Here is a 13,242-nt window from a genome sequence, read left to right as displayed (position 1 = left end):
AGAGTACCAGGACAGGATCCTGGTAGATAGTTCTAGACTAAAGTCACAATAGCAGTTATTGCAATAGCTATTATGACAGTAGCTGTAGGTCTTGAGTTTTTGTAACCCCCTTTACCTGGAGGGGTGTACCCCTATTTATACTTGAGTTGCTTGGAGGTAGGTGGAGATGAACGCCTGAGATGGGAGCCGTACGAGGGATTGCAGTGGGTTTGGCAGGGTCATGTGGGCGCATCGCGGTTGGCTCCTTACGATGGGGGCATGGTAATCCCTGTTGTAGAGGATCTCGTTCCCTGATCTGGCTCTCGTGGGCTGGGCCTCCTAGCCTCAAATGGGCTGGGTTGGGTCACCCCACATCATTTGCCCCCCACTCCCAAGGCTGAAGAGGAAAATTTGGCTTCGGCTGATGGGAGTAATAATGGTGAGCGCCAGTGGACCCGACAGCTGAGGTGTACCCTGTAGTGGAGTCTTCTTTTGTGTCTCTACCTGGTTCGTCTTTATGAGTTGGGCCGAGGCTGCGAGTGGTTTACGACATTTCTGCTTCGGACAAGTGATTCGGGAGGTGCGCTCAGTGCTGATGTTTTGGTGCCGTCATTTGTGCTGAGAGCATAGGGGGTCGAAGGCTATTTAGGCCGAAGACCTGTGGAGCCGAAGGCTGTTTAGGCCGAAGACCTGTGAAGTCGAAGGCTGTTTTAGGCCGAAGACCTATGAAGTCGAAGGCTATTTTAGGCTGAAGGCCTATGAAGCCCAAGGACCTGTGCATGAGTCAGTTTTCCGGTTTGACCGGTGTGCACATTCGCGCGGCCGGGTCGCATAAGCTAGTGGTGAAGGGATGAGAGATCCATCATATGGATGGCTAGACCTTGCAGGAAGGTTGGGTGAAATTTAAAAAATTTCTCTCTCCCATGTGGGAATCACATTCCTTATTTTAAAAAACTACATTTTGAAGGATCAATCTTGAAACCAAACCATTACCATATCTGAAACCAAAAGGGAGTAGAGGGATATACTTGATACGGAGTAATAGTAAACCCCCAATGAAGGTGTTCACACCTAAGGAGAAGGCCAAAGACTGCTTCCACCAAAGATGACACGGTGCGAGGTGAAGTAGAATCAGCAGGAGGGCTGGTGAGCATGACTTCAGATTGCCTTTTCTAGCAAAAGGCAATATCAAGAACCGTTCTTGATCACTCCCACTAGTGGAGATCAAACTAGGTAGGGCGGAAAGAGCAGGAACAAGAGCAGAAGACAGAAGCAATTGAACTATATATTTTCTTTTCTCTTAAATCAGCAAACTATCTATTGTTTCTCCTTTTGTTATTGTATCTGTAGGTTAGCCTTGCTCTCCTATTTATAGCCTTAAAGAGAGGTTCTCCTAATCCCATTGGGAGTTTCCTAATCCAAATCTTTTATTTGGATCTGGACTCTCTTTAAGAGATAAGGATAATCCCTTATCTTATCTGTAGATAAGGATAAGCCTTCCTAATCAAATTAGGTGTTTCGTGATCCAAATCTTTATTTGGATCTGGACTCTTTGATTTGATAGGGATAATCCCTTATCCTATTAGGAAACTGCTTACCACACTCACCGCCTGAGCAATGTCCAGGCGAGTGCACAACATGGCATACATGATGCTCCCTACGGCTGAGGCATAGGGAACATCTCTCATGCCCTCAATCTCCTCAAGAGTCTTTGGAGACATCTTCTTGGAGAGAGTGACTCCATGTCTGAAAGGAACGTTTTTTTTCTTGGAGTTCTCCATGCTGTATCTTTTGACTATTTATGGGAATCACATTCATTGTTTTAGATAATCTACATTTTTCAAGGATCAATCTTGAACCAAGAACCGAACCAGATCTGAAACCAAAAGGTAGGAGAGGGAGGTACCTGATACGAAGAAACAATATCTCCCAATGAAGGTGTTCACACCCAAGGAAAACTCCAAAGACTGCTCCCACTGAAGATAACACAGCGTAGGGTGGAGCAGAATCAGCAGGTTCTTCACAAGAACCGAATCCTTCAACAAGATTTCGATAAAGGGAATGTGAGCACGACTTCAGATAAGTTTTTCTCCAAAAACTGATATCAAGAACACTTCTTGATCGCTCCTATAGTGGAGATCGAACTGGCAATGGCGGCAGCAGGAGGAGGGCGCAAGAGCAGAAGATGGCGTAGTCTTACTGTAACTGTCTTCTCTCTTTCTGTGATCTAAGATCAGTTGTGTTCAGATGAATGGAGGTTTGCCCTCCACCTCCTTTTATAGCCTTAAAGAGAGCTCCTAATCTCATTAAGAGTTTCCTAATCCAAAACTGTATTTGGATCAAGACTTCTCTTTAAGAGATAAGGATAAGCCCTTATCTTATTTGTAGATTAGATCAGCCCTCCTAATCTTATTAGGAATTTCCAAATCCAAATCTGTATTTGGATCTGGACTCTCTGAGTGGATAGGGATAACTCCCTATCCTATATGCTGAACCAAATCCAAGATCCGCCCCCTTCTTTAACTAATCAAATTAGACTAGTTCGATTTGGGCTTTAGTCCCTTTAAGTCCACGTGTTCACTAACCTTCCAAACTACAAACTGCTGCCCAGTTGGGTTTCCTTGTATGGTGTGGGACCCAAACATTGATCTACACATCAGCCACATGGGTTTAGCCTAGCCTCTGTTACAAGGCATCGCCGAATTCACTGTTATGGGCAGTGAGCCCCTGAGCCCATCACCATGGGCTCTTAATGGGCCCAACACTTACACTAAATTGTCCTTGGGCCAAGCCACCTTATAAAAACCCAGGGACTATGGGCAGATGCAAGATTAGCCCATCAGGTATTACCCTCAATGGTCTTACACTTAACCTCTCAGCCCATAATGATCAAACACTGCCCGACAAGAAAGGACCTCTCCCTCGGCTGCAAGGAACAGTGTTGCACTCTGTACTCACATGGATCCCAGGAATTAAAACCTTTTGCAAACATTTTGAAACCGTAATATATATATGCATATCTCTATATAAATATATTTTGCAAAAGACAAATTTCAACGATTGAAATCGGCTGCCGGCAGCTTTGGTTTCCATCAGAGAGAGTGCATCCCCGATCATTACCTTTGTCCGACAAAGGGGCTGATCCTGTCACTATGATCACCCACTCAGATGAATTCTTGGACCGTCCCAACATACCCAGGTTTTGACCCCCTCTAAGGATCTCACTGATTGGCATATCAAAGACAGTTGAATCCGATACCTAGTGCAGTATCATAATCGAGTCTAGGGGTCAGGTGTAACATTCCAGTTTTGCCCACTACTGGTGGGCCACCAGTCTCCAAGGTCGAGAGCAATACTGGAATTCTGGTCCGGTTCAGGGTTTCAAGAAAACCCACACTGCATGTACCTCAGGTCTGACCCTGGCAGTTGAGACAAGCCACCCCAACTAACTTGGCGGCATATTAGTGTCAGCCTTGGCAGGATAAATCTCCCCAGATCTATCCAACGACTGTGAAGATTCTAAACTAACACGAGTCTCATATGTGTCCAGTTTAAGGGTATTACACAGAAGCACACCACAATAACATGAATCAAATATGTACTTTATTCATTTACATTAAATGTCATAAGGTACATCATTCTGATTGGAGTTAAGGGCATATACTGTCTGACAAGATTAGTCATTTTATTTCTGTTAAGTTATGTGCTTATGTGGCTGTTTTAATAGAGACTTCCTGTCCCATACTTAAGTGAGGGGCAGTTTAGTCTTTGTACAACTAATTAGAGGCTAATCCATATTAGAGGTCGACTGATAGGGTTTATGCTATCAGATTTGACAATTCTTCTTCTTTCTCCCTTACTCTCTAGTGGTTCGAACTACTTAAACAGAGCTGTCAAAACAGTATGAAATACTGAATATGGACCAATTTCTAGTTATACCCTGGAGCAAAATTGGAAAGTTGCACTTAACCCTAGAGTTAATAATGATACTACACTAGGTCTTGGACTGAACTACTTTTGATATGCCAATCAGTGAGTGGGTGATCATTGTGATGTGATCAGCCCCTTTGTTAGACAAAGAGAAGATCAGGGTTTATATTTATGATATTATTTTATGAAAAATGTTTGCAAAAGGTTTTAATCTTGGGATCCATCTAAGAAGAGGGTGTGACACTACATTTAGCAGTTGGGGAAGAGGTCCTTCCCTTTGAGTAGTGTTTGATTGTTAGACAGTTTTGTATGCCCTTAGCTTCAATCAGAATGATGTAATTTACGAGTTTATTGTAAATGAATAAAGGTGCATATTTGATTCATGTTCCCTTGGTATGTTTCTGTGTAATACCCTTAAACTGGACACCTAATGAGACTCGTGTTAGTTTAGAATGTTCACAGCCAGTGGGTCGGTCTGGGGAGACCTATCCTGACAAGGCTGACACTGTGGTGCCACCAAGTCGGTTGGGGTGGCCTGTCTTAGCTGCCAGGGTGAGACCCTAGGCACATACAGTGTAGGATTAATTGAATCTTTGAACTAGACCAGATTTCCAGTATTGCCCTGGACCTTGGAGATTGATGGGCAAAACTGGAAAGTTACACCCGACCCCTAGACTCGATTATGATACTGCACTAGGTGTCTGATCGGACTGTCTTTGATGTACCAATCAGTGAGATCCTTAGCAAGGGTCAAAACCTGTGTATGTTGGGACAATCCGATCGGGGATGCACTCTCACTGTTGGAAACCAAGACTGCCGGCAACCGATTTCAACCGTTGAAATTTGTTTTTGCGAAGTATATTTTATATGAGATATAAAAGTATATATATTATGGTTTCTAAAATGTTTGCAAAAGGTTTTAATTCCCGGGATCCATATAAGTGGAGAGTGCAACACTGTTCCTTGCAGCCGAGGGAGAGGTCCTCTCTTGTCGGGCTGTGTATGATCATTATGGGCTAAGAGGTTAAGTGTAAGACCATTGAGGATAATACCTGATGGGCTAATCTTGCATCTGCCCACGGTCCTTGGGTGTTACAAGGTGGCTTGGCCCAGGGACCACTTAGGGTAAGTGTTGGGCCCTTAGAGCCCATTCGATGGGTTTCAGGGGGTGCTCTGTCTTTAACAGTGTATTCGGGCAGGCCTTGTAGCAAAGGATAGGCTGAACCCATGTGGCTGATGTGTAGATCAATGCTTGGGTCCCACGCCATATAAGGAAGTCCAACTGGGCAGCAGTTTGGAAGGCTTTTTCAGTACGTAACCTTAAATGGGCCTTAAGCCCATTTCGAACTGGGCTAATTTGATCAGTCAATTAAAGGGGGCGAATTCTGAAGTGGATCAGCTAATGGGATTGGTCTTAGACCCTATCCACTTAGAGAGTCCAAGATCTAAATGAGATTTAGATCTGGAAACCTCCTAATTAGATTAGGAGATGGCTAATCTGATCTGCAGATAAGATAAGGACTATCCCTTATCACTTAAAGGGACTTCTAACCCAAATATGATTTGGATTAGCAACTCCTAATCTGATTAGGAGCTGATCCCTTTAAGATTACAAAAGAAGAAAGGGGCGGCAGCCCTTTTAGAAAGAAACACACAACATATTTTCTCTTTAGAGCAAAGAGAGATAGATTTCCTGCATACTGCGAATTTTCTCCTGCCGCCTCCTTCCTGTCATTGCCATTCCTTTTAGTTCGATCTCCAGTTCTTGGGAGAAATCAAGATTTGATCTTGATTCCAATCTTTTGGGAAAAGGTTGGTTGGAGCTGTACCCACAAGCCATCTAGTTGATTCTTGCGAAGGGTCAAGTTCTTTTGAAGAACGTTGCTGATTCTTCTCCATCCTTCACTGCGCCATGTTCAGTGGGAGCAGATTTTGGATCCTTCCTTGGGCGTGAACACCTCCATTGGGAGATATTACTTCTCCGTATCAGGTATAAATCTCTCCTATTCCTTTTGGTTCAAATCTGATTCAGTTTAAGGTTCAAGAATGATCCTTGAAAATATGATTTTCTAAATAGGGAATGTGATTCCCAGTTGAAGGGAGAGAAAAAAAAAAATTTTTGAAATTCGCCCCTTATTCCACATTCTTTGGGCGTCCATGGGATGGATCTCTCATCCCTTCATTGATCATTTAGGGCTAAGAGATCGAGAGCAGAAGACCATTATAGGGCTGAAACCTGATGGTCTTCATCTTATGTCAATCCATTGCCCTTGAGTTTCATAGGGTGGCTGAAACCAAGGGTCACTTATTCTTAAGTGTTGGCCCTAGATTGAGCCCAATTCGATTGGCTCAGGGGCTAACTGACTTTGTTTAGTGAATTTGGCCCACGCTTTGTCTTGACATGGGCTAAACCCATGTGGATTGATATAAGACCTTTGTGGGTCTCATGCCATACATTATCCAAGCCAAGCCCAATAAGGTTTACAATGGTTATTTTAATGAACCACTTAAAAAGGAAATGGGCCTTAGCCCATTAACTAAACTAGTTAGACTAGTCACATGAAAACTGTATGGATAATATCCATATTATCTAATGTAATTAGAGACTTACCCAAATCAGATTTGGGTAGTGCTTGCTTCATATTTTGGCAGTGCTTGCTTCATTCATCTTCCTCCTTGTGAAAGCATGAATTTCACTCCTCCATTAGCTTTGTGTGCTTTCTCTGGATATAGCTTGGATCATAAGGAGTTCCTCTACAATGACCCTCAAGCTTAGTGGATTAGGATTTCTAGAAATGTTGTCTTTCTTGAGAATGTCTTTTTCTTTGTTCACATTGTTAAATTGTACACTCCTTTGTCTCTGTTTTGCATTCATTTGATTCTACAGGTACTATGAACTCCACCTCTACCCTCTTGGAGTCTATTTGCTAGTATGTAAGGAAGCAAATGGCTGTTTCAGAACTTGCTCCTTTACCCCCTTCTCCACTAGCTTATTGTTCTTCCTTCTATTGATACTTTTAAGCAATGTTTTCAACCCATCGTTGACCCGACTGGTTTAACTGTTCGAACCGTCACCCGACTAGGATTTTGGGTCTGGTTCTGTGAAAACCTATTAGTCGGTCAAAACTGTTGGCTTGGTAAAAAACCATTCAACCCAGCTAGTTCAACCGTTTACCCATTTGACCTGGTCACCGGTTGCAGGTTGTAGACTCAATGCATGCAAACTTTCGGAGGCCATAAATTTGCACTCTGATGTCCGATTTGGATGATCTTTTTTTTTTTTTTATTTTAGGTAACTTTTCAAGATTTATGTGTCCCAAGGTGCTGTAGGTGCCTTGCCCCGCTATTTTTGCGAAAAGAAAACCTTTTTTGGCCTCAAATTGCAATTTTTAATATTTTTATATATAAAAAAATTAAAAATTGAATTAAAAATATATATTAAACATAAAATAATACATTTAACATATCTAAAACATAATTATACATTACTTATTGATAAAATATGTATTTGTACACACACTCACATATATATATATATACACATATAGCCTTTGGGTCAGTTTTTAAAACATTGTTTTTAAGTACTACTCTAAGTCTGAGCACAATTACTTGGATGCCCTTAATGGGGCAGCCTACACTAAAGAAATAATTAAGGAAAATAAAAGAAGGCCCATAAGGGCCATAACTAAGAACCATAACTTTTAAATACTACTTAAAAGAAATAAAGAATACTAAGGCCCATTCAGCCCATTCTCACTACACTCCCCCTTGAGCTGAGCATAGATGTCAATCATGCCTAGCTTGCTTACATAATGTTGAAGCTTTGCCTTTGGGACTTCCTTAGTTAAAAAATTTGCTAGTTCTTCTGATGCAATGAAAGGTAGGCACACCTCTCCTGAAGCCACTCTCTCCCATATAAAATGTTTGTCTACCTCAATGTGCTTAGCTCTATCATGTTGAACTGCATTTTGAGCAATGTTAATAGCAGATTGGTTATCACAATACAACATTAATGGTTCGTCACATGAAATACCCATCTCATTAAGGAGAGATCTAAGCCAATAACAACTCAGAAACACCATGGGCTATAGCTCTATACTTTGCTTCAGCTGAAGATCTAGCAACCATTGATTGTTTTTTGCTTCTCTAGGAAACAATATTTTTGGCTACCATAGCACAATATCCTGATGTGGATCTTTTGTCATCTACATTTCCTGCCCAATCAACATTTGTATATGCTTCTACCTTCATGTGTCCATGTTTAGCAAATAATATACCCTTCCTGGGGGTTCCCTTAAGGTAGCATAACACCTTTCTTCTAGCAGCCATATGTGTGTCTCTGGGAGCATGCATGAATTGGATGATGACACTCACACTATATGAAATGTCTGGACGAGTCATACATAGATAAAGAAGTTTCCCCAGTAACCTCTGAAACACTCCCCTGTTAGCTAAAAGTTCTCCATCATTAGCTGAGAGTCTATGATTCACATCAATAGGGGTAGAGGCAAGTTTAGCACCAAGTTTTCCCGTCTCAGTAAGAAGGTCTAGCACATACTTCTGTTGAGAAATAAAGATACCTTCGTTGGACCTAGCAACCTCAATACCCAAAAAATACTGTAACTCCCCTAAATCTTTAATTTCAAATTCAGAACTGAGAAATTTATTGAGAGCACTAACTTCTTCTGTATCACTGCCAATAACCACAATATCATCTACATAAACTATAAGAAATGTCACCAGAGTGCCTTTTCTCCTAACAAAGAGGGTATGATTTGATTGAGTCTATCAAACCAAGCACGTGGAAGTTGTTTCAATCCATAAAGTGATTTCTTCAACACCTTACCCTGCATTTCCTTGCCATATATACCAGGAAGAAGGGACATATATACCTCTTCAGTGAGATCACCATTTATGAATGCATTCTTAACATCAAATTGATACAAAGGCCAATCATAACTCACTGCTAAGGATAAAAGAACTCTCACCAAAGTCATCTTAGCAACTTGAGAAAAGAATTCGAACCTCTCTCTCTAGCCTCCTTTCATCACTTTTATTAATAATTCTAAATCTGAGTACAATTACTTGGATGCCCTTAATGGGGCGGCCAGCACTAAAGAAATAATTAAAGAAAATAAAAGGTCCATAAGGCCCATAACTAAGAAACATAACTTTTAAATACTACTTAAAAGAAATAAAGAATACTAAGGTCCATTCGGCCCATTCTCCTTACAGAACTACAGGTTACAAGGATTTTTTGGCCCTTACATGACTTTTCTGTTGCCATTTTGTAGGTGTGCTTGTATTCCCTTTGGAATGAGTTTTACCTTATAGTTCCTATGTTTCTGATATTTAAAGTGCTGTTTTTCATTAAAAAATTTGATAATCAGTTATCATTTCCATATTTGATATTGTATATTGGTAGTCTTCAACAGGATGGTTCTCTTCACATTTGCTAGATAGCTTGAGACTACGTGTTGCAACCAGGTTCCTATCTGTATATCCTAAACTGGGTGCAAAAGACTTGTTGAAATCTGTGTCTGAGCGTTTTGAAAAATCCAAATGGATGCAAGTCCTAAGAAAAGACTCAAGATCTGGTGAGGAAGAAAAGGAAGAGAATCAACAAAATGCAGGTTAATTTTGCATTTTGTAAAAAAGTATTATAACTTTTTTAGCACTGCAGTTTGGGTTTCAAGTCTGTCTTTTGTGCATAATGCAACTAGTTATGTTACTATTAGTGTCTAAATCAAACTTTACACATTAATCTTCCAGGAGTGTCACCTACAAAATGTAATCATTCAGAACTTGTAAGCAATGATGGCAAAGATGAACCAGATGATGATGATGATGGTGATGATGAAGATGAGGATGATGAAATTGAAGATGAAGAAGATGATGAGGAATTAGAGGATTATGAATTGCTTCACATGGTAATTATTTTCAACTTTAGGTCCCTGCATTGACCTTTTTCTTATTTAATTTTAATTATATCCTCTTTTCTTGTAGGCTGGTGAGGATGGTGATTTCTCTCTGCAATCTTGTTGTATCTTTCTAAACATCCTAATGATGTGTGTGTGTCTGCGCGCGCTTGTGGAGTGGTGGACTCGATATGGACCTAACCTTGGCATTTTTTTTCACAAAGTGGTTGCTCTCATACTTGAACCTAGGTTCTCAAACTTATCAGCTTTATCATTACACCAATCATGTGGTTGCCAGGGAGGTAAGTGCCACAGTAAGTCCATCTCTCAACTCCCTCTATTCGCAAGACCATCAGCCAGAAGATTAGTTGATCATGGAATCCACATGACCAAACTATATTCACCACTGGAAGCTGATGCTTGCCCTCCAAGATTTGACAACACAATGGCCATGGACTGTTGGGGCAGTTTTGCATTATTATGGGGGGTCTCCCAAAGTCTCTTCTACCAGTCCAATCTTTAAGGAATAAGTTGAACATACCCATGACCAATGGGCCCGGAGTAGACTGATAACTTGTACCTTGTGGTCTTTGTGTGCCTCAGCAATACCTGAGGACCCTAGGTTTCTTATGGGGCATCCATCATTGGTTCTGCCAACATTACCTCCCTGTATGTTTCTTGGTGTTCACATCTTTCAAGCTTAAAAGTTAAGCAAAATAGGCTTAAACAGTTTAATAGTTCAGTGGGTTTAATAAATATTAATTGGAGACATGGAAGTGTTTGGAATAATTTTGATCAACATGATTATAGTGGTGTTTGGACTTCATTAGGCTCACTTAGTCATGCAGCAGATAAAATGGAATACATCTTTGAGAATGACCTGCAGGTGTAAGAGGATCCAGTTTACTTGGTAAACTTAGCATCATTTTGTGTTTTTGTCTTTGAGTTCATTAGAATCTGATTTTATATTTAGAGTAGTTGCTTCCATAAGAGGGCGGGCTTTGGCACAATGGCTGTGTATGTGCAGGGGCAAGGCTGTGTACATCTCTCCCTCCCCAGACCCTGCATTGGCTGGAGCCTTGTGCACTGCGCTGCCCTTATAGTAGTGGCTTCCATAACATGATCAGTTCTTTTCATTTTGATGACTTATATGTCATGTGGGATTAGGTTAAAATACCACCAAAGTTCTTGAAACTTCCCTTTGATTTATTCATGTCAGAAGAATTTGTTTTTCCTATATTTATATTAGATACCAATGGAGAAAACATTTCCAAGAACTACCTACAAGAGCTCTTTGGCAGTTTTCCATCAGCTGAAGCAGGTAGAAGCAAGGGGCAAGATGCTGATATTAGTGATGGTGAATATCAGATATACGAGCAAGATAGTGGTGACAATGATGACCATTTTGATGATGATGATTACTAGCGTGGGTTTAGGTTCCCAGTAATTTATTCAGGTAGATTTTTGTTCTGTAATTGTTTCATATCCAATTTTTTATTCAAATGCCGTTGTCATTGTTCTATTTTGTAAATCTAAGTGGACCTAGGGGTTGTTTGCTAGTTAAGTATATAAAATATGACAAAAATGCTGGCATGGAACTTGTTCTTGTCTTGAAAAAACAAAATCATGCATATTGGTGAAAACCCATCTAAATTTTTGATTCCTATCTTTTCTCTTTTGTTGAAATTTGTATCTTGCAAGTTGATCAAAGGTATATAGAAAGCAAGAGCCCCCAAATGTGATTGGCTCAAATATCAATCAGATAGTTCATGGTTGTGCTCAATGTTTGCAAAGGTACCTAACGACAATTTTCCAAAGCTAGGTGATTGACCTTCAAGGTTAAACTAGGGACTTATTGTGTTTTAGGTGACTACTTACGAGCTGTAGCCTTTGATTAGGTGGTTCTTTGTTAATTGTAATGTGTATATCTTCAAACTGAGGATACGGACTATTGGATATGCATCATCAAGATTTCAAACGTCTAAGCTTTTGAACATTCACAGCCAACACATCTAATGGTCCGTTCAGGAAGGCTGAGCTGAAGATTCAGCTGTTTTGAAGTGCTCTAGATAAGTTATTCAAAGAGGTTAAAGTGGGCACCCTTCAAAGCTCAGTTTGGAAAGAGTATAATGCAAATATGTGGAGTGCAAAACCTTGTATTTTGTATGTAGTGGCACTGTACATATTTGTATTTGTACTCCTTCCAAACTGAATCTTAGTTTGGAAAGAGTGCAAATATAAATATTTTGTATTTCTAAACCTGTATTTTCACTGTACATATTTTCATTAGTATTCTGCCCATTGTGTATTAGTTATATATTGTGCGTATATTTATGTGAAGAGAAAAAGGACTCATCTTAGTACATGATTATAGGCCGCCGCTTCGGATGGCAATAAGATCTTGTTCTGTCAGATATAAGAACAGGGGTTTGTCTGAAAGTTTTGTCCGGAAATATTATTGCTGGGGATGAGATCTGTACCATGGTTTAAACTTAAAGTACTGGTATGTTCAATTTTCAGTATGGGCGTCTAAACTAAAACCATCGATACTCGTTTTTCTTTTTCTTTTTTTATTTCTGTTTCAGTTCAATAATTCAAGGATAGTTATATTCGGACAGTTTTTGACGTTTAAATCCATGGGGCCCTCTGTAATTCTGTATGTAGTGTTTTGGTGGCCCTGAAAATGGGCATATATCATACGAAACAGTTTACTGATGTAGGTACCAAACAAAGTAGAGCAACTTGGGTGATTTACCTATAGAAGTTAAATAAGATGGCCTTCTATCCTCTTCTGTATCTTTTTTATTAATTTTTTATGGCTGCAAGCCTGCAACTTGGGATAGCCCAACCCGAGACTAAAATATTACAGGGGATGGGCTTGCATTTTCAGTTCCCAGGCTGGGCTTGGGCCAAGAAATTCAGGCTTTTCCAATATTTAGGTTTGGCTTGGGTTTAACCCTTGAAGAATCCTAACCCGGACCGATTCTTATTTAAGCACACTAACTGGTGCCTAAATCAATTATATGTTACTATAAAGGTGTATAGGTAATTAGGTTACTGTGCATCTTTTATTAAGGTGATTCATATTTTACTTTAACTCTCAAACCCTAAATAGGGTTTGGAAGTTTGGGCTTCACCTCGGACTAGGTCCTATGTTTTAAGTGGTTGGGTTGGGCTTGGGTTTACCATAAACCTGTCCACCGTGCCTGGAGTGCACCCCCTTAGTATTACATAGGATGGATTTGAAGGGTTGAGAAAGCCATCACATAGACGCCCAAAGATTGCGAAATAAGGGGCAAATTTCAAAAATTTTTCTCTCCCTTCAATTGGGAATCACATTCCCTATTTAGAAAATGATATTTTCAATGATAAATCTTGAACCATAAACTGAACCAGATCTGAACCCAAAGGAATT

The 13,242-nt window shown here is 40.3% G+C and overlaps 1 protein-coding gene across 1 annotated transcript in view; it reads left to right on the top strand.

The window, feature by feature from the left end:
- The window catches only part of LOC148874579 (uncharacterized), a 110,909-nt gene extending 99,418 nt beyond the window's left edge, over positions 1-11,491 (top strand). The window contains exons 11-14 of the mRNA XM_088966913.1: positions 9,335-9,542; positions 9,682-9,839; positions 9,916-9,952; positions 11,077-11,491. Of these exons, the coding sequence (XP_088823039.1) occupies positions 9,335-9,542; positions 9,682-9,839; positions 9,916-9,952; positions 11,077-11,252 (579 nt within the window). The 3' untranslated portion in view covers positions 11,253-11,491. The remainder of the gene's footprint in view (positions 1-9,334; positions 9,543-9,681; positions 9,840-9,915; positions 9,953-11,076) is intronic.
- Positions 11,492-13,242: the final 1,751 nt, after the last annotated feature.

The sequence above is a fragment of the Nelumbo lutea genome, chromosome 1 (assembly GCF_056320005.1).
Source record: "Nelumbo lutea isolate HS-2025 chromosome 1, American lotus-T2T, whole genome shotgun sequence".
Lineage (NCBI taxonomy): Eukaryota > Viridiplantae > Streptophyta > Magnoliopsida > Proteales > Nelumbonaceae > Nelumbo > Nelumbo lutea.
The sequence above is the reverse complement of the archived record's forward strand: the minus strand, read 5'-3'. Positions and strand labels throughout refer to the sequence as shown.